We start from the raw sequence: 20,795 nt of genomic DNA on the forward strand, positions 1-20,795 counted from the left end.
TTCCCTCTGGCGGGCTGCCTCCCCTCCTGCCCCGACCACTCTCCCCACAGCTCAAAGAAAATACCAGGATCCACATATAACCCCGCGCACTCCCCTCCTGTCTCTTACCCCCGTCTTGAATGAAACAAGCTCTTAAACTCCTGACCTTCCGCCCAGTCACTCGGTTCGTTTCTGGCGCAGCAGCGTCGTGGAGCCCGGGGCACGGCTGCCCTCCCCGCGGACGCACGCTGCGCAGACGGGCACGGGCTCCGGCAGGCCGGGGCAGCTCCTCCCGAGGCTGGCCCAGGGCGTCTGTCATCCGAAAGAGCGCAAACACCCCCAGAAAGACCCTCCCTGTATCCTGAAATGCCAACACCGGGGCCACTCAGACCCTCACTGTGCACAACTGGGAAGGCTCCCAAGCCAAGAACAGGAGGAGGGTTGGCAGCCTTTAAGCACCAGAAATAAAGCCTTAGGAGAAACAGCTGAAGCTCGCTTTTTAACTTTTCTCATCTTTCCCCGCCAGAGGCCCTGAGGCAGCGGCTGGATTCGCCAACAGCGCACAAATTCATGTCTTCCCTGGCGTCTGAGCTTCAGCCCCATATACCTCCCCTGCAACTGGATGCCCCCAAATACCTCCAACTTGCTAAAACACAACCCACGCTCCCCTCTGCCCCTGCCCTCACCCCCAGACCTCTCCCGGCTCCCCCTCAGCAACGGCTCCACCACCCCACCTGCTACTCAAGCCAGAGACCTGGGGGCTGTCTTGGACGTGGCTCCCCCCTGCACCTGGCCCAAATCCACTGCCTCACCAGCCTTGTTCATTCCACCTCCTAAACAGCCCTAAGTCCCACTGCACTGCCGCCAGCTTGATCCACATCCCCTCCATCTGCCTGGACTACACAACGGCCTCCTAATGGTCCCCAGAAAGGCACGCTGGCCCCCTTGCATCCATTCTCCATAATGTTGGCCTCTCTAGCACAGCAGGAAACGCATATGCACACACACACAACCACGCTCTCCTCTCCACCTTTCAAAACCACCTGCATGTCTCAGTAGTTGCTGGACGGAAACCTCTGGACCCTAGTGCTCTGCCCCCGCCTCTAGCCCCACAGCCCCTCTTCCTCGGTGCCTGTTCTCTGAGCACCAGCCACAGCGACCTTCTCTCAGGCCGTCAAGTCACTAAGCTGCCTCCCTGCCGGGCCGCTGCACGGTTCCCGCTGCCAGAGCACCCCCCCCACGCCCAGCCCCACTCCTCTCCTTCACACCAGGGACCTGCCACCTGCTCTCAGAGGACGCTGCCCTGTCGCGAAGAGGCCCTGCCTGGGGCTGCAATTCCACCCGTGCACGCGTGCGGGGCAAGGAAAGGTGCCTGCGGGCAGGCAGATGCAATTACCCAGCGGGACTTATTCTAATCCACACACCCCTGTGTGTGTCCTCACAAACGCTGGTCACCAACAGCAAGCCAAGGACACGGCTGGCGGTCGGACGGAAGCCAGTTCAGTCCCGTAAGGCTGGCTCAGACTCTGGACTTCCCTTGCCCAGAATCATCTCATTTAAATACTTTTGAAAAGACCGAAAAAAAAGAACTTCTAGTGGCCGGCATTTATTTTTAAACAAGAACATGTTATAATAAAGCATTTTAACAAAACTTCAAACGAAAGCAGGCAAGTGCCTTTACTTTAAAAAGACGTCTCACTTGCCCTTTCCCCATGATTATTACAAGTTGAAGCCTGTGAATAATTAAAGCAATGTTTATGGTATTTTTATTACTGTTTTATTCTTAAAAGAAAGAATGATAAATATTCAGTTTAAGTGGTACACTTGCTCTCTGTGTACTCAGGAAACACTCAACTTTCCTTTAACGAGAAAAATAAAACCAAGAAGGTCGCAGCAGCGCCCGCAAAGACAGCAGGGCAGTAGGGACCACAGCCGCTCACCACAGGCCGCAGGTGGCCCTCCTCTCCCTGCGGTGCCAGCCAGAGGGGCTGGCGGGGCTGGGAGAGGTGGCCTGGCCAGCCTGGCGCTGCTTCCTTCCTGATGAGTCTTCTGTAACATGAAATGGCTAAGGATGAAGATGGGCCAACTACACTTCTAGACACAAAGCACTGAAGCAGAGGGGCTCAGTCTTGAGAGAAAGGCGGCTCGAGAAGCCAGCTCTGCGGCCCTGGGAGCCTGACTTACAGTCATTCTCCGAAAATAAGCCAGCACTGGGCCTCCTGGCTGGTGAGGCGCCGAGACACAAGCCTTGAAGAGGAGTGGCCACCGCCCGCTCCACTCCTGCTTCTGGCCCACAGGGAGCAGTTTCTACAAACACAGCCCTCTAAGGTCATCAACTGCATACTTTGAATCAAAATCCTACTCAAAAACAAACTGCTTATTTGCTTATTGGCTTTTTCCTACTGTTTTGTTCACTAAATAGTTTCTGGGGCCTCGTCTGGGCCAAGCTCCGGGTCGGGTGCTGAGAGCACGGAGCCGGAAGGGCGCAGCCTCTGTCCTCAAGGAGATTCTGCCGTGGGACGCGCGGCAGAGACACACATGGGGGCGAGCGGCCAGCCACCCAGGGCGGGGCCGTGGGAGCTGCAAGGAGAGACCCCCTCCGGGCGGGGAGCCGGCCCACGAAGGCCGCAGGTGAGGAACCAGGGCAAGAAGCAGAGGTCGCTGGAGGTGGGCCAGGAGGGGCTGGGCCGCGGGCTTGCTGGGGCAGGAAAACAGACTCCTTGCCGAGTCCCAGTCTCACCTCACCCCTGTAAAGCAGCTTCCAAGAGCGGAGGCAAAGGTAAGAGGAACAATGCCAAATACTGTTTCGGATTTTCTTTTTCCTTTCTGTGGGTTTTTAGTTAAGAGGTAAGTAAACCTGAATATGGACTTGATTTGGAGGAATGTGCTATCAAATTCTGAACTTTCTCTAAAACTTTTATCAACTAAATAGGTATCCACACACACCCTGATGATGCCCCCTCACTATCAAGAACCGACGTGGGTTCCACTTCAGTAACCCATTTAGTAGCCCTGCAAAGACCTGTTTCCTCACAACCGGGAAAGGACCCCACCATTTACTACTTGTGGAACCCACAACAGGAGTTCCATGTGACAGCAATACTGAACGACAAAGTGTCCTCCCAGGTGCTGGGCACTCTACGGCCATCACCCCTAGTGGGCAGCGCCCCACACCGCCCCCCAGAAGCGGGGACAGAGGGGGCTCTCGGGGTCTGAGCCGTGATGGCCAGTGAAGCGCAGGAGAGAGGAGCCTGCCTGTGGCTGGTCCTGGGTCCCTGCCTCTCTTTCTCCACCGTCTGCGTCTCCGACAGTTCCTGACATTACAACCCTGACAGCCAATCACTGCCGGAAACATCACTAGCCTAGAATCCCAAGATCAGATCTTAGCGACGGGTTCCCCCTGCTGAGGATGGAAAGAGCCAAAGAGCCTGAGGAGAAGGCTGGCGAGTCGCAGGATGTCTGGGTTTAAAGCAGTCTCGGTCTAAGTGGGGTTTGGTTTTTCTCCTTCACTCCCTGGGCCCCAACATTCCCCCCCTCAGCTAATGGGCCCCAGCTGGACGGACGTGCAGCAGAGACAGGGCCAGGGTCTGACAGGCTCCAGCGGGCGGCCTGGCCGGGAGGGGACACAACTATTTATTTGGAGGGGCCGCACCGTGCCCCCGGGGGAGTTCAAGCGGTCAGATGCGCCCAAGCAGATTAGTGAAACCTGCCTGGGATGTCACTGGCCTTGGGGGAGAGCCGTCCAGTTTGGAGCCTGCCCTGCAGTGCCCCAGTGTCCGACAGGCCCCAGGCACGTGATGGTGAGTGGAGAGACCGGGGGGACTCCGTGGGGGCTCCCGGGGCAGTGGGCATGATGCCCAGAGCCGGTCTTTGATGCTGGCCAAATGGCTTCAAATGCGGGCTCCACTGTCTAGGTCTTCTCCCCGGTCAGATGGGGTCATGGGGAAGAAAGGAAGAGCAGAGCTGGTCGTCAGCAAGCGACGGACCCACCCGCAAAGCCTTGAAGGCCCACGTCACCCACACGACAACCCCAGAGGGTGAGCCGGGGCTGCGATTCCTCACGAGAAAGTCAGAGCTCAGAGGCGTTAAGGGACCTGCCCAAGATTACAGGGGACTGCAAGCTCTTCCTGACTTCAGTCCTTTCTTCCAAAATCTCTATTCGTTTCCTGGGGCCACCACAACACGTCACCACAAACTTGACAGCTTCAAACAACAGAAGTGTAACCTCTCGCAGTTCTGGAGGCCACAAGTCCAAAGCCGATGTGTCAGCTGGGTTGGCCCCCTCTAGAGCCTCTAAAAGTACCCCTTCCATCCTCTCTCCTAGCTTCGGGCCACGCGGGCAACCATGGGCATTGCTTAGCTCCAGGCTGCAGAACCCCAGTCCCAGCCTCTAGCTTCATATGCCCTCCTCCCCGAGAGTCCCTGTGTCACTGGACTTGTCATTGGATAAAGAGCCCACCCTGCTCAGGACGGTCCCATCTAGAGATCCTTATCTTAATTACATCTGCAAAGACTCTCATTCCAAATAAGGTCATATTCTGAGGTTCTGGGGGGACACATCTTTTGTGGGGCACAATTCAACCCACTACGGTCCGCCCTCTGGTCCCCAAAACGTCACAACCATCTCACGTGCAAAATACTTTCACCCCATCCCAACATCCCAGATTCTCACCCCATTCTAGCATTAACTCTAATTAGGTCCAAAATCTCATCTAAATATCATCAGCTCAAAAGTATCATCAGCTAAGTCACCTAACTAGGCATGAGTGATCCGGAATGATCTATTCTGGGGCAAGACGCCTCTCTATCTGTGGACCTGTAATACTGGAAACCAAGTTATCTGTTTTTAAAATACAGGGATAGGGAGAAAATGGAAGGAACTCAGAGGTCACCGGTCCCAAGCAAGTTTGAAACCCAGCCAAACAAATTCCATTAGGTGTCCAGGCCTGCGAATGACCCTCTGTGGCTTGATCCTTTGCCCTCTGGGCCCATGGAAGCTCCACTGGCCCTGGCCTCTGGGCTCACCTCTCTGGCCTCTGCCTTTGTGTCCAGAGCTCTGCCCTTGGAGCCATTCCTCCTTTATCTTGAAGGATAACACATGTTGTGGCTGAGTCCTCCTAACTGTCATTTCCTGCATGTACAATCCCAGAAGTCCAATTGCTTTTTTAAAAAAATTTTGTCGGGTCTCTGTCCCTTTCCATCCTGGCTGGCAGTGTTTTTGCTGATATAACAGCCTCAAAAACCTGTGCGTCTCTCATGTATATGAAGGGGATCTATGCCATTCAACAAGAGGGTTCTCCATAGATCCTTCCTGGAGAAGCCCAGCTCTTTGCTGGCTTCTGCTAGATATTTGATTGCACCCGTGAGACACACACCCAATCTCTTCAGCAAAGGCTGTCCAGCCTCACCCGTGGCGTTTCTCCAGGGCACGCACTCTCAAAAGTGAATCTCCTGCTTTCAGCATCCTTTGGGATCTGCACAAGCCAAGAATTTCCCACGCCATCAGGAGCTGGTTCCCCTTGCTAATCACAGCTCCTTCCTCAATTCACTCCTTTCCTCTCACATTTTACTATAAGCAGCAAAGGAGAAACCAGGCTGCACCTTCCACACTTTGCTTAGAAAACCCCTCAGCCAACATCCAAGTTCACTGCTACAAGTTCTGCTTCTCCCGACGAGTAAATTAGAGGCTTGCACAGCAATAGATACCAAGAGGGTTGGAAAGCAGGCTGGGGGAAAACAGGCGCCCAAAAGCAAGAGGAGAATGAACTTTATATTTGCCAAGCAACCTCTATGTGCCCAAGTACCACAGGTCAGTACCTGGGACTCTGAGAGGCAAGTTCATCTTTATAAGGATGAAAGCAGCAGCCAAAGATCTCAGAAGCCTCCACTCGCACCCCTGAGAGCTTAAGGTGGCTGCTGGCCCTGCCTTCGCCTCCTCCACGCCCTGGGCCCCGGCGCTGCGGCCACTGACTGACCCGGTCATCAGACGCCTCTCCTTCCCTCCAGAGCCTCAAGCCCCCAAGTCTGCGTCTGCTTCTCACAGAGCCCTCTTCCGCTCCTCACCCTCTCCCAGCTGCCCTCCCAGGGCAGAGGGGGTGCGGGCCCAGGGGGCCCCGAGGGGTCTGCCCCAGGGAGCACAGGGAATGGAAGGGGATCTAGCGTTTTATTCATTCCCTGCCCCAGCTGGGAATTAAAACACAGTCACTGGTATAAGCTTAGTTTTGTTAAATGTAAGTCTAGTTTGTTTTCATAATTTTGTGCTTTATTTTTTGAGATTTGCACTTTTAGTACTTGGAGCAACGTGGATTTGATCTGAGTAGTCTTTATATCCAGGACTGACGGTCTTCACAGGAGGCTCCAAGACAGCCAGGGGAGGAGGGGATCATGCCTCACAGTGTCAGGGGACCCTTGCCCTCCAACTCCTGCTGCCGCCCCAGGGAGCCCTCAGGTTGGCCCACCCTGGTCACGAGACTCTTCCCTACGACCCCCGGCTCTGCAGGAGGAATGGGTGGAGGGGAGAGATCTCAAGCTGATGTTTCCTTCACCTGCGGAAGCACCAGTCATCCCTCTCACTCCCGAGATGCCCCTCTCCTGCCTCAGGCTGCCCTGGCCCGGAAATGGCCAACGCCAGGCACAGTGCCAGCAGTGCTCCGGCCTCCCCCTTGCTCAGGGCAGACCCTGCAGGCACGGACCTCCCCCCAGGGTGGCGGTGAATTTCATGTGTCCACTTGTCTGGGCCACACGGCCCAGATATCTGGTTAAGCACTATTCTGGTTTCTGTGAAGGTGTTTTCTGGATGAGATTAACATTTAGATGACTAGACTTGGAGTACAGCAGATGACACTACATAATGATGGTGGACAAGGCCTGAACAGGAAAAGACTGTCCTCCCGGGAAGAAGAGGAAATTCTGCAGCCAACAGCCTTCAGATTTGAATTGCGACTCTGCCCTGGGTCTCCAGCCCGCTGGCCTCACAATCATACCAGCCAGTTCCTTAAAATCGCTCTCTTTGTACACACACACACGCACAGGCACACACACACACCCTGTCGGTTCTGTCTCTCTGGAGGTCGCTGACTAATACACCCAGTGAGCCAGACAACTGTAGAGCTCGTCTCCACACAGTCCTGCAGGGAGAAGCCCCACTTCACAGGCCCCCGGACTCCACGCACCTGGGCTGTGAGCACCTCCAGTGGCCGGCACCGTCCTGGCCTCGGACACAGGCCGAGAGCAAGCCTCCACTCCCCTGCACTGTAGCCTCCTCTGAGGACCAGAGACCTTCCCTGGACACCAGAATTCCTGGGAGGCTTCTGAGTTCTACCCAGCCCTTGTTCCCCACCCTGGATTCCCCGTGAAGGAGAAGGGCAGTTAGGGAGCTATAAGTTTTTCTTTTCCAGTAAACGAAAACCTTAAGCAAAGCCCACCGAAGGGAAGTATCAAGGCCACTGGACACCTTTTAAATCAGAGCCAGACCAGAAGTTACCAGGAGTCGGGGGTGACGGGGAGACCCCAGCTGCCACCCTTCTCCCAGGTCTTCCAAAGATGACGTGGCAGCTGCCAGTGTCACTAGGAATGTGACACTCATCTGGGTGGTGGCCAGACTGTATGGCTCTGAGCAACACAAGGTTCTAATTGTGTTTAATTTGAAATCCTTGTGGTTAAGCAAAAGGGACCCAGAAATGAGTCCACACGTACTTGCCACCCTGACCTGGGGGGTTTGTAGAAAGGGGGGAGGGCTTCCACCCAGTGCCCTCACTCATGGGCCACATGCTCCTGAGCCCACACACCCTCTGGAGGCTCCATTTCTTTATAAAGAATGCCTGCTTGAGAGTCTCCCAACAATCTGGTGCTGTTCCGAGAATCGGGGCGAGTGGCAGTTCCAGAACGGGGGCAGGACAGGCAAGAAGAAGGAGCAGGGCAGAGCCAGCCCCCGGGGAGCAGGCCCTGCAGCTGCAGAGGCACAGGGACTGTCCCCCTCCCTTCCCGCTAGACGAGGGGCCAAAAGGAAGGGCAAGGCAAGACTGACCTTGAGGGTAGGGATCTCCACACTGTCACCGAGGCTAACGGAGCCTGAGAGGATGGTCCCTGTCATCACAGTGCCTTGGCCTTTGATGGAGAAGCAGTGGTCCACAGACATGAGGAACGGTCCCGAGGGGTCTCTCCTTGGGATGGAAATCTGGGACGTCAGGAGCTAGAAAAGAGATACTGGTGCCACACCCTGTCGGGAGAGGAGCTGGATGGGGCAGGGCAGAGGAGAGCAGGGGGTGTGACCAGGGCTCGGGCAAGCTGGTCCAGGAGCTCAGAGCGGACCACCTCCGACTGCACTCTGAGCCTCTGCCAAGGCCCAACTCCCTCTCTCAGTGCAGAGGGAAAGGGCCCGTGGAGGACCCTCCTCTATCCTCTCCCACTGGGATTCCCGCAGCGGCGTCCCAACGGGCTGGGCTCCAGGCCCGCACACAGCCGCGGAGGCAGCCCACTGAGGGCACCCGTGGGCACATCGCTCCCCGGCCTCACATGCCCGCTCACACTGGGCATCGGCCACCGGCCAGCCCTGGCAGCTCGCCAGCCAGTGTGGCCTCACCCTTCCGCCGGTGATGCTGCCTCTAGAAAGGCTCTTGCGCTGGCTGTGTCGCCAGGTAACGTGCAGTTGGGATCGTCTGTTTGTCCACTCCCCCCCCAGGCCGTGAGCACCCCAAGCCGCTCCAGCAGCTGTATCACGGTGCCTGAAGGGAACCTGAAGGACATTCCCAGGGCAGCAGCCTCTGTCTGGCAGGGCAGGGGTGAAGGCCCCTTCCCCAAGCCCCGGCGGGGACAGAGGGACTGGCCCTCCGCGGTGGGTCTGCTTTTCCTGTTCTGCACCCTCTCCCGCGTGCTTCCGCCTCAGCCAGCCCACTGCCCTTGTGCTCCGCGGTGCTGTCGGAGCTGATTACCAAGAAACTAATGGAAATCAAGACCACGTTAGTCCTCTTGCTTCTTTCTGATTTTGTTAGGGAAGAGATTGTCAAAAAAGTATTTGGTAGTCAATGTCCCAAACTCTTAGTCTCGTGATAACTACTCTTGTGGAAAAGGACTAGAGTCGCAAAACAGGCTTGGCCTGAGATTTGCACAGAGGCTTCTCAAAGGAATATATGAACAATTTCAATAGCCAGTATTTTTGTGGATTTTGCTTTAACAAAAACAACTGTCCCAGGTTCCTAGACCAGTGCTCTCTGGAGCTGATGAAAAAGTAACAAAAGCTTCACCCAGAAAATGTTTGTTTTGCTAAGTCAGCAAGGTCAGCACCGCGTAATCACAAAAACAGCAGCCATGCACGTGGTCACACCCGACCCTGGCTCTGCGGACCTGGGGCAGGTGGACCCCAACACAATCGACCTGGATCTGAATCCCAGCTCCACCTCACGCTCACTGTGAGACATCGGGCAAGTCACTTAACATCTCTTGAGTCTCAGGCTCTTTCTTAGCAAAATGCGGATAAATACCTTAAGCCTCTCAAGTTTTGTTAACAATCATGTCATCGTGGATGTTAATAATCACGTAAGAAAAGAACTCAGGGGGCTTCCCTGGTGGCGCAGTGGTTGAGAATCTGCCTGCCAATGCGGGGGACACGGGTTCGAGCCCTGGTCTGGGAGGATCCCACATGCCGCGGAGCAACTGGGCCCGTGAGCCACAACTGCTGAGCCTGTGCGTCTGGAGCCTGTGCTCCGCGGCAGGAGGGGCCGCGACAGTGAGAGGCCCGCGCACCGCCATGAAGAGTGGCCCCAGCTCGCGGCAACTAGAGAAAGCCCTCACACAGAAACGAAGACCCAACACAGCAAAAATAAATAAATAAATAAATTTAAAAAGAAAAGAACTCAGGGTGGTGCCTGGTACGTGATAACCAACTTCACCGTCAGAGTAAGCTCTGATATGGCACCGTTCCGGCATGTTACACGTGTGAACACGAACTCCACACGCCAAGTGGTGGTACCATCTCCCTGACTTTGTAAGTGAGGGAACCGAGGCCAGAGAGAGCAGGTCAAGCGCGGAAGGTCACGGAGACGTGGTGAGGCCAGTGCTGGAACGCACCGTCCAGGGCCAGGGTCAAGACACCTCACCCCCGCAGCCTCTGAGCTGCCCAGGGGCTCAGCAGAGGGACTCCACTCCCACCCTGCCCGCTGGGTGCCCCGGGCCCTCCCATTGGCTGGGCTCCCCCTCTGTCCCTGACCCCAAAGCCTGGCGGAAGGGACGAGGATGGAAGCCACGCTGGCCCCGCCTGGGAGGGACCCACTGGAGGGGCTGGCACAACCCTAGGTGCTGGAATGGGTGGCGCAGCCCCAGAGCCCCGGCCTGGCGGGAGCTGCCTCGTGGACGAGTTTGACGGGGAAAGGGAAGAGGAGGCCCCCGAGGACGTGGCTCCGACTGGAGGCCTGCGGTTCTGCTCTGATGTGCCTCCGTGAGGAAGGCGAGGGAGATGGCACCGAGGGGTCAGTGTGGAGGGTCCCCCTCGCTGGGCCCCCCCTGGAGTGAGCCGGAGCCCCCGACGCGGATCAAGCTGGCGGTACCTCAATGAGCTCTGGGATGCCCTGTGGAGCTTCCGTTTCGGGGGCGTCCGGTCCCCCAGGCCTGGCCGCCACGGGCATGATGGGTGCACCTCGGAACCTGGAACAGAAAGACAAGTCCCCCCACGGTCACCGACGAGCACGACGGGAGGCCTCTGCTCTCACCCCGTCGAAGGCGCCGAGGGGGGCGGTGGCGCTGTGCTCCCACCTGGCAGACCAGGTCGTGGAGGCCCGAAGGGAATGCCTCGCGTTGAACAAAAGCAGTTAGAAGGGGGCTCCCTGAGGAGGAGCGGTGAAGCCCGGGCCCCAGGACCCTGAATAAAGACACCCTTGGAGAGGACCACGGGGTACAGCCCGGCCTCCTGCAGAGACTCGGGAAGCACAGGTACTGAGAAGTCCCTGCCAGACCTGCCCGGAGGCCCCCTCCACAGCCTCCCGGCCGCCTGGAGAGCCTGCCTCTTTAAGAAAAGACTCTTACTATGAGTATACATTTACCTTTTCCACTGGAGAACAAAACACCAAAAAACAGAAAAGGGAAAATATACAACCCATAATCCCATCACTGTGGTGTGCTTTCTTCCAGCCTTGGTTTCTCCGTGCGTTGCCACGGAATTATTTTTTTCATATTTTGGTTATAATATTCATACAATTTCATATCCTTCTAGTTTATTTACCATTATATCGGAAAGAATTTTCTACTGAAAAATAACAACAGCAATGATAATAATAAGACTCACTTGACTAAGCCAAGAATACGACCTGGACGCTTTCAATGAAACCCCACAAAACCACCATGGAATTGGCACCATTTTACAGATGAGAAAGTGAGGCTTAGAGAGGTGAATTAATTCGCTGCCATCAGTCTCAGAGCCAACCTCCACCCCATCCGACTCCAGAACCAGGGCTCACGACCACCATGTTCCACTCCCGCCTCCCCGCCTCCCCACCCCCCCCCGCCACCTCCGCTTTCATTTTTAACAGCTGCATAATAGTGCAACTCAGAATTCACATGCTTTCCCCCCAATGTGACTCATTTAGAACATCCCAAATTTTTCACTAGTGTGATAAATATGTTGGTGGATATGACTTTTTTTTTTTTTTCTTGGCCTGGATTTGGGATAAATTCATGAGGTACAGGTCAAAGACGCAACAAACTGAAAAATCAGCAAAATGTGGAGTGAGGACATTCGAAAAGGCTCTTCTCCATAAGGCAGTAAGAACACTGGGAAAATGATCAGAAACAACCTTTTCAGAACTCTGCAAATTAACCAAAGGCTTGCAGCAATCTATGGAATGTTTAGTCAAGGAAAACAGCTGAATCTCAGTAAGAATAAGGGAACTTTGTGGCATTTTTACTTGCCTTGTTCCTACCCACCCCTCCCCGACTCTGCAGCAGCCTTAATGACTGGAGTCCGTATTCAGAGTGGAACAGCAGCTTGACAGCCCCCGAGAGCAGCAGAATGTGTCTAAGCTCCATCAGAGCCGCTTTCCCAGAGAAACATCATTACACTTCCCATCTGGCAGTTCCCTGGAAGAGCCCACCCTTAGACCGAAGTGGGGGCTCAGGCCTCGGAGTCAGTGAGCCAGGACCCGCCCCGAGCCAGGGCCCGTCCCACGTGCACGTCTCTGCCTGCGCTCCGAGCCCCAGGCCCAGGGCCGCAGAAGGGGAAAAGCGTGCTCTGAGAATTCCAGCGATTAACCATAAAGCTTTCGGAAATTCAATTATTGTTTATCCAAACCCTTTTGGGCAACGTATTGTAACAAAACATAAATGCGTTTCGGGCTGGGTGTCTGGCCCTTTCCCAGGCTCCAGAGAAGCTGGCCTTGTTGGTTTCCTGAGCACGCCACACAATGGGGCATCCTGGCTGCTGGCAGCCCCGGGGGACAAGGGGCCCCTCCTGCCTGGGTTTCAGACCTAGGCTGCTGTCTGGGCTCTAGGAGCACAAGGGGCTCCCGCCAGGGATGTCAGGAAGAGCGTTGAGCACAGCCCCACAGCCCAGGTGGGAGCTGACCCAGAGCACAGCCGAGGGCGCCTCCTGTTCCCAGCGCCCCTCTCCGCCCACCCCACCCCACTCCCTGCGCAGCTGTGGTACCTCATGGCGCGAGCCGGGCCCAGACCTGCTGACTGTGCATGCAGGCGGACCTTCATCAACATACAAAAACAACTCACATCAGTAAAAAAAAAAAAAAAAAAAAAAAAAAAAAGCGCACATGAATCTGTGTGTGTGTGTGTGTGTAACTCGTGTAAAAGATGTAAACAAAGAGAGTCTATGTTTTAGGTTTGGAAAAGCAGAATTCAAAATAGTGATACTAAAAAAAAACAGCGATACTTACCATGCCTTATTTTTCTCACCAGTCAAGCCAGATACAAAAGCCTGGGGTAACTGTGAGCATCTGACTGACTGCACTCAGGAAAGCCCTAGTACAGGGCCACGCACACAACAGGTGCTCCACACGTTACAGCTGTTGTTACTAAGCCCCTACAATGTGCCAGGCTCCATATCAAATGCGCCCTCATAATAAACACTGTGAGGCTGGACTTATCAGCTCCCACTTTACAGAGGAAGAAATACCAACGCTGAGAGATAAAGTGAGTCAGCCGTAGAGCAGGTACGGAATGCATACCTTGTAGGAGCCCGCTGGCAGGAGCCAGGTCACGTGGATTTGGCATCCCACCCAATCCCGGGGAGAAGGTGGGCACTAAGCAGACGGCCGTGGTTAAAACATTAACAAGGGAAAAGAAAGGGTTTAAAAGCAGGAGGAAACACAGAGGGAGTCTGGGAGAAAGATGCACCAAGGATGCTGTCAGACAATAACGTTTAGTGGAAAGATAAACAAAAAAGCCTAGAACACAGAACACTGTCAATGTTGTAATAACAACTACCTCAAACTATGTACAGGTGGGAAAGACTGACAGGGTTCCGAGGGAAAAAACACTTTAATTAGCTGCATTGGGAAGATTGTGGGTACATTTTTATCTTCTATTTTTATTTCTGTTAACATTGATAAATGCTTATGCAAGAGTAATTTTAAATGCTTTCAGAGATAAAGAAATCACAAAGAAAAACAAAGAGCTTGACTACATAAAAATTAGAAACTTCTGCATGTCAAAAAAAAAAAAACTAAAACAGAAAGACAACAAATGCAAAAGACTTATTTGTAGGAAATATGATAGACAAAGGGTTAATTAATAACAACATCCTTATTAATATTAAACACTCCTGAATATCAAAAAGAAAAGCATTAAAATCACAAGAGGCAAATAGACAAAACACATGGGCACAAATTAAACACACAAAAACACAACTATTTAATACACTTAAGGAAAAATGTTCAGTCTTACCAGTAATTAAAGAATCACATATTATAACAAGAGTAAAACAACATTCTATCCTAAATGTTTCAAATAAATATTTTTTAAAATATTTTTTTTAAGTCTTTACTGAATTTGTTACAATACTGCTTCTGTTTTATCTTTTGGTTTTTTGGCCGCGAGGCATGTGGGATCTTAGCTCCCCAACCAGGGATTGAACCCACACCCCCTGCATTGGAAGGCAAAGTGCTAACCACTGGACCGCGAGGGAAGTCCCCAAATATATTTTTAAATTAGATACTAGAGCTCACCGCTGGCACCTGTGTGAAATGGAAAAGAACACAGAGATGCACAAAAGGTTCTAAAGGGCTCCTTCCCTTTGACCTAGTGACCCCATACCTGGGGCTCTCTCAAGAAGAAAAACCGAAAATACAAAGTTTAATGATGGTCAAAGATGTTCACCCAGGACTATTTATTTACAAGAAGGAAAACTTAAGCCATTTCCAAGGGTCAGGAACAGGGTGATGGTTACATGAAGAACTGCTCTATATAATGTTAAGTAATAAAAGCAGAAATCAAAAATGTAAATACTTCATGATTACAATTATATGTTTAAAGAGAGAGAATTGAATTCAGCAAAGTTGCAGGGTACAAGGTCACTTGTGTTTCTATACACCAGCAAAAAAAATCTGAAACGGAAATTAAGAAAGCAATTCCACTTATAATAGCATCTAAAAGAATTAAACACTTAGGAATAAATCTAACCAACGACATGTAAGGCTTGTACACCAAAAACTACAAAACCTGTATAAAAGAAATTTTTAAAAATCTAAATAAATAGAAAGACATCTGTGTCAATGAGTTGGAAGACTTACTCCTGGTACGATGTCCATTCTACCTAAAACCATCTACAGATTCAATGCAGTCCCTATTAAAATTCCAACCATCACTTTCTGCTGGAATGGAAAAGCAGATCCTCACATTCCAATGGGAGGGAATTGCAAGGAGCCCAAATGCCCAAAATAATCTTGAAAAAGAAGCAGAGGGGCTTCCCTGGTGGCGCAGTGGTTGAGAATCTGCCTGCTAATGCAGGGGACACGGGTTCAAGCCCTGGTCTGGGAAGATCCCACATGCCGCGGAGCAACTAGGCCCGTGAGCCACAACTACTGAGCCTGCGTGTCTGGAGCCTGTGCTCCGCAACAAGAGAGGCCGCGATAGTGAGAGGCCCGCGCACCGTGATAAAGAGTGGCCCCCGCTTGCCGCAACTAGAGAAAGCCCTCGCACAGAAATGAAGACCCAACACAGCCATAAATAAATTAATTAATTAATTAAAAATTTATTAAAAAAAAAAAAAAAAAGAAGCAGAAAGTTGGAGGTCTCAGCTTCTCAATGGAAACTTTCCTCAAAGGGACAGTAAGTGAAACAGCACAGTACTGGCATAAGGACAGACAGAGACCAGTGGAACCCACATATATTTGGTCAATTGATTTTTGACAAGGACAAAACGGAAAAGGCCAGTCTTCAACAAATGTGCTAGGAAAACTGGATATCCTCAAATGAATGGAGGTGGGCCTTTAACATATACCATACATAAAAAGTAACTAAAAATGGATCAAAGACCTAAACTTAAGAGCTAACACAATAAAATTCTTAGGAAAAAAATTGGGGAAAATCTTCATGACATTGAATTTGGCAACAATTTCATGACTATGACACCAAAAGCACAGGCAAAAAAAAAAAAAAAAAAAGAAAAGAAAGAAAGAAAAGAAAAAGAAAAAGAAAAAAGAGATTGGATTTTATCAAAATTTAAAACTTTTGTGCATCAAGGAATACCATCAAGAAAGTGAAAAAACAACGTACAGAATGGAAGAAAACATTTGCAAATCTGACAAGGGATTAATGCCCAGAATATATAAAGAACTCCTTCAGCTCAAGAACAAAAACAACGTGACTAAAAAATGGGCAAAGGACTTGATAGCCATTTCTCCAAAGAAGACATACAGTAGCCAATAAGCACATGAAGAGATGCTCAACATCAGTCACTAGGGAAACGCAAACCAAGACCACAATGAGGTACCACTTCATACCTACTAGGATGGCTATGAGAAAAAAGGAAAACAACAAGTGTTGGCGAGGATGTAGAGAAACTGGAGCCCTGATGCACTGCTGATGGGGATATAAAATGGTGCAGCCACCATGGAAAACAGTATGGAGGTTCCTCAAAAAGTTAAACATAGAATCACCACGTGATCCAGGAATCCCACTCCTAGGTACACACCCAAAGGAACTGAAGCAGGGACTGGAATAGATATTTGTACACCAATGTTCATAGAAGCATCATTCACAACAGCCAAAAGAAAACAACCCAAGTGTCCATCAAGAGATGAATGGATAAGCAAAATACGGCCTATACACACAATAGAATACTATCTGGCTATAAAAAGGAGTGAGATTCTCACACACGCTACAACACGGATGGACCTAAAGCATTATGGTAAGTGAAACAAACCAGACACAGAAGGCCAAATATTGCATGATTCCATTTATATGAGGTCCCCAGAACAGTCAAATTCACAGAGACAGAAAGCAGAACAGAGGTTACCAGGGCCTGGGGGATGGGGGGGTGGGGGAGGAGTGACTGGTCAGTGGGGACAGAGTTTATGCTGGGGATCATGAAAAAGGATTAGGTTACAGACAGTGGTGATGGGTACACAGCTTTGTGAAGGTATTTAATGCCACTTAATTGTAGCTTTACAGATGGATAAAATAATAAACATTATGTTATGTATATTTTACTACGATTTTTTGAATGTGGAAGAAAGGGTGGGGGTAATACTATGCACGGTGAAAAGACAGGAATGGAGTAAACCAAAATGTCAGCAGCTGCTCTTCTGAGAAACCTTTGGGTGGTCTCCACTTTCTTTTAACTCCTTTTCTCTATTTCCAAAGGTTCTTTCAATTACTCTTTGGATAGGAAAAAAAAAAGTTTTGTTTTTTTAACACCTTTTAGGTTTTGATATGTACATAGCTCAGCAGTCTAAATTTCTCCTTTCTAGATAGAAAGTTTCTTCACATTTGGACCAGCATTTACAAAGGATTTACCTAACAAGGGACCATAAGAAAAGGAAATCGTCACTTTTAAAATGATTTAAAGGGGCTTCCCTGGTGGCGCAGTGGTTGAGAATCTGCCTGCCAATGCAGGGGACACGGGTTCGAGCCCTGGTCTGGGAAGATCCCACATGCCGCGGAGCAACTAGGCCCGTGAGCCACAACTACTGAGCCTGCGCGTCTGGAGCCTGTGCTCCGCAACAAGAGAGGCCGCGATAGTGAGAGGCCCGCGCACCGCGATGAAGAGTGGCCCCCGCTTGCCGCAACTAGAGAAAGCCCTCGCACAGAAATGAAGACCCAACACAGCCATAAATAAATAAATAAATAAATAAATGTAAAAAAAATGATTTAAAGAAGTTCTCGGCTGCACGGAGGTAACAGCTAAGTTCTCCTACAAGGTAACTGACTGCCTTGGCTGGCCCGGGCCCATCGGCCCACTAAGCTTTCCTTACCGGAGCTTTTCCAGCCCTGTGCGCGCTGAATGAGGAGAGCAGAGGCGTCAAAGGCCCTTCAGTGGCCAGTATCCTCTGGATGTGTGAGAAAGGCTGTGATTTGACCTTCAACCAATAAATTAAAATAGGAATAGTAATTTAAACACGTAAGTGAGAATTTTCCTTAAATTTAACTAATCGAAATAGTTGATATTAATTTACCCTTAATAGTATCCTAAGCCCTTCCCAGAAGGTCTCGTTTATAGCAAATGACACTGACATTGCGCGGGGCTTTTATGCAGGAGTCCAAAGGACCTGGTCTCCCCTTTCTGACAAGTAAATAAAACGGCAGGGAGATCAAATAACTCACTAAAAAGAAGATATAATTTTTTATCTTCCTTTTTACAGTCTCATATCCACTTCCGCTGGGAATAACAAAGTCTGAATTCTTATGCAACACTTATCTAAATGTGTCGATTTTATCGGATTGATGAATTTTGCTAACAAAAGCAGCACTAGGAAATCTTTTATGACATATTTGGCCCATTCTCAGGGCTGAAGCTTTAATTTAACCAACTTGAGAATTCTGAGGGAGAGCTGCAGGTGTTAGATCTGAAAAAAAAATCATAAATGGGAAGGCATATCAATCTTTATGACGGGGAAACAAAACCATTTCCACTTGCGTGCCCTCCACAGGCAGGAGAAGGAGAGGTGGCCAAGGCAGGATATTGTCTCGGGCTGCATAGCAAAGAGGAAGCAGCACTGTCGCCCGGTGACCGCTATTTAGTATTGATCAAAAGGCGCTGGCCCGGGGGGAGGAGAGGAGCCGATAAAACAAGGAGGTTTGCCGACACCGTGTGCTCAACAGAGTGTCTCCTCGTTTTCCGGACCACGTGGGAATAAGTCATGCCCATGGCCGCCCGAGTGCCCAGGTGGCTTTCTGCCCCGCGGTCCCCACACCCCTCCCCCCCCGCCCTGCCCGGGAGCACCGTCACCCTCCTGCCCCCACAGACCTCGACGGTAAGCGGCAAGAGCTTGACAGGGCCGGCGGGCCTCCTGCTCTGGACCTCCCGGGCCGCCCTGCCGTCCTCTCCCTGTCGGCTCCCTGCTGCCCCCTGGACTCCCCCCACCCCCCCGCCCCTACTTCCCACAAGATGAAATCATAACCCCTTGGCATGAAATACTACAGGCCATGTGATCTGGCCTTTCTCCGTGTCCTCTCCATCCGTCCATCCACCTGTCCATCCATCCATCTGACTTTATAAGCCTCTGTGACAGACACATCCGCTCATCACCCAAACGCACCTCTCCCTTTCGATAACCGAGTTGCAGCTAAGCAGGTGGCGAGCAGGCAGGACTGAGTCCTCACCGACAGGATGGGGAGGGGTGGGGGGGCGTGTGGCTGACACCTGGACCCATCTGGGCGGTGCCCGGCTCTGACTGCTCCCGCAGGATACACCCCACGGCGGTGAGCCGGCAAGACACGGGCAGCCTGGGTTTCCGAACGCGGTGCAGAGCTGGACCGACCTTCCTATGACCCACTTGTGGCTTCCTTGTGCTCCTGGCTCTTCTGGCCTCTTGCAACAGCACTGCAGCCTCCACCCGGGATGCGAGCAAGCGCCCGGCGGGACCCTGCCTGCCCCATCCGGGTCGGCGGAAGCAGGTGTGCCCCGAGGCCCTCTCATCAGCAAACCTACTTGGTGTTCTCTAGGGTCTTCTGCATCTTCTTGGTCATCTTATCAATCGCCGCCTGTCTCTTCCCTTCAGGTAGGAGGTCTGTCTTGTTCAGCACCACGACCAGCTTCTGGCAGGCGATCTGCCCAATCACAAGGCACTCAGCCGACTGGGTCTGCATCCCCTTGGTCACGTCAATGACCAGCATCATCAGATCGATGATCTGGGCCCCTGGGAGAAGAGAGGACAAGATTAGGGAGGAAACAGGGCAGCTGACTCTGCAGAAAGTTGCCCGACGCCCTAGGTCCAGCAAAACGAGCCAAGATAAAGTTGGGGGTGTCGGGGTGCGAACGACAACCACGACCTCCCAGCACCAGGCAGGGGAGTCGCTCGACCGTGAACGCTGGCCCCCTCCCAGTTCTGTGACCTGATTCCCCTCATCTCTACACGGGCAGCCCGGCAGGCTTGCTGGGGGCTCCAGGAGCCCGTGCGTGTCATGGGGCTGGCAGCGCGATGACTCCCCACGCAGAAGCTCCTCTCATTGTGGCCAGTGTCACTGTGTCAGCCCGCGAGGTGAAAACCAGGTCTCAGTGTAGCCTCAAGCTGCTTCTTGCTGCTGGCGAGGATGGATGGCATCTTACGCTGATGAGAGCTGCTTGCTTCCTGTCTGACGTCCCTCAGCCACCTGGCCTCCCTGCTGGTCCTTGGACCCCTGCCACCCTGTAAGGTCTCTGCCCCAGCCCCTCCCCCTGCCCGGCCCGCTTGGCCAGGGGTTAACTGCCGGCCCTCTCTGAGTCCTGGCTCAAGTATCTCCCCTCGACGAGGCCCATCCGGACAGCTCGATCAGGACTGCAGCCCACCCGCCTCCCATACGTTCCGAGCCTCCTTTTCCTGCCCTGTTTCCCCAGGACACTTAGCACCCTCCGCCTGCCCGTGAAACTCACGCACTGCGCACTGTTTGCTCTGACCTGGCCTCCCCGACTGCCCTGCCGGGGTGGGACGGAGGCCAGAGGACTGCCACTGATACCGCTTTCCCTTCTGGCTGGACTGTTGCTCTTTGCTGCCGACTTAAAGAAGCCCAGAGGAGGTGCTGAGGGTGCGTGCATGGGCGCTGTTAGTACCATTTCTCCTTTCAGGTGGATTGCTGCTCTTTCTTGCCAATTTATTTATTTAATCTATTTTTTCCATATTCTATTTATTTATTTGGCTGCGCCGGGTCTTTAGCTGCAGCATGCGTGCGGGACCTAGTTCCCTGACCAGGGATCAAACTGGGGCCCCCTGCATTGGGAGTACCGAGTCTAAGCCCGCTGGACCACAGGGGGAAGTCCCTGTTGCCAATTTAAAGAAACTTTTTAAACGCTGCGGAGCCCAGAGGAGGTGCTGCGGGTGCAGCACGGGCACTGTTGATAACTGGTTCCCACTTCGACTGGATCGTTGCTCTTTGTTGCCAATTTAAAGAAACTTTTTAAACATTGAGGAGCATATCCTCTGTGGGGAAGGCGCATTTGAGGCTTCTCTCCCCAGTTATCTTTGGCTTTTATGACTTCTTCCATGCAGAAATGTTTGATTTTTATGTTGAAATGGTCAGTCTTTCCATTTTTCTCTCTTGTTTCTGGGTTTGGTATCTTACCTAAGTATTCTTTTACTTCTCAGATTATATATATTTTTTCATGTGTTTTCTTCCAGTACTTGTACAGTTTTAAATGTCTATGTTTCAAACTTTAATCCATTTAGAATTTATTTTGATGTAAA

The 20,795-nt window shown here is 51.9% G+C and overlaps 1 protein-coding gene across 1 annotated transcript in view; it reads right to left on the minus strand.

Annotated features, from left to right (window-relative positions):
- The window catches only part of EEFSEC (eukaryotic elongation factor, selenocysteine-tRNA specific), a 151,014-nt gene that overhangs the window by 70,644 nt on the left and 59,575 nt on the right, over positions 1–20,795 (minus strand). The window contains exons 2-4 of the mRNA XM_061195623.1: positions 19,067–19,274; positions 10,521–10,617; positions 8,006–8,170 (exon numbers count right to left, since the gene is read on the minus strand). Coding sequence (XP_061051606.1) covers positions 8,006–8,170; positions 10,521–10,617; positions 19,067–19,274 — 470 coding nt within the window. The remainder of the gene's footprint in view (positions 1–8,005; positions 8,171–10,520; positions 10,618–19,066; positions 19,275–20,795) is intronic.

This window comes from Eubalaena glacialis, chromosome 7 (assembly GCF_028564815.1).
Source record: "Eubalaena glacialis isolate mEubGla1 chromosome 7, mEubGla1.1.hap2.+ XY, whole genome shotgun sequence".
Taxonomy (NCBI): Eukaryota; Metazoa; Chordata; class Mammalia; order Artiodactyla; family Balaenidae; genus Eubalaena; species Eubalaena glacialis.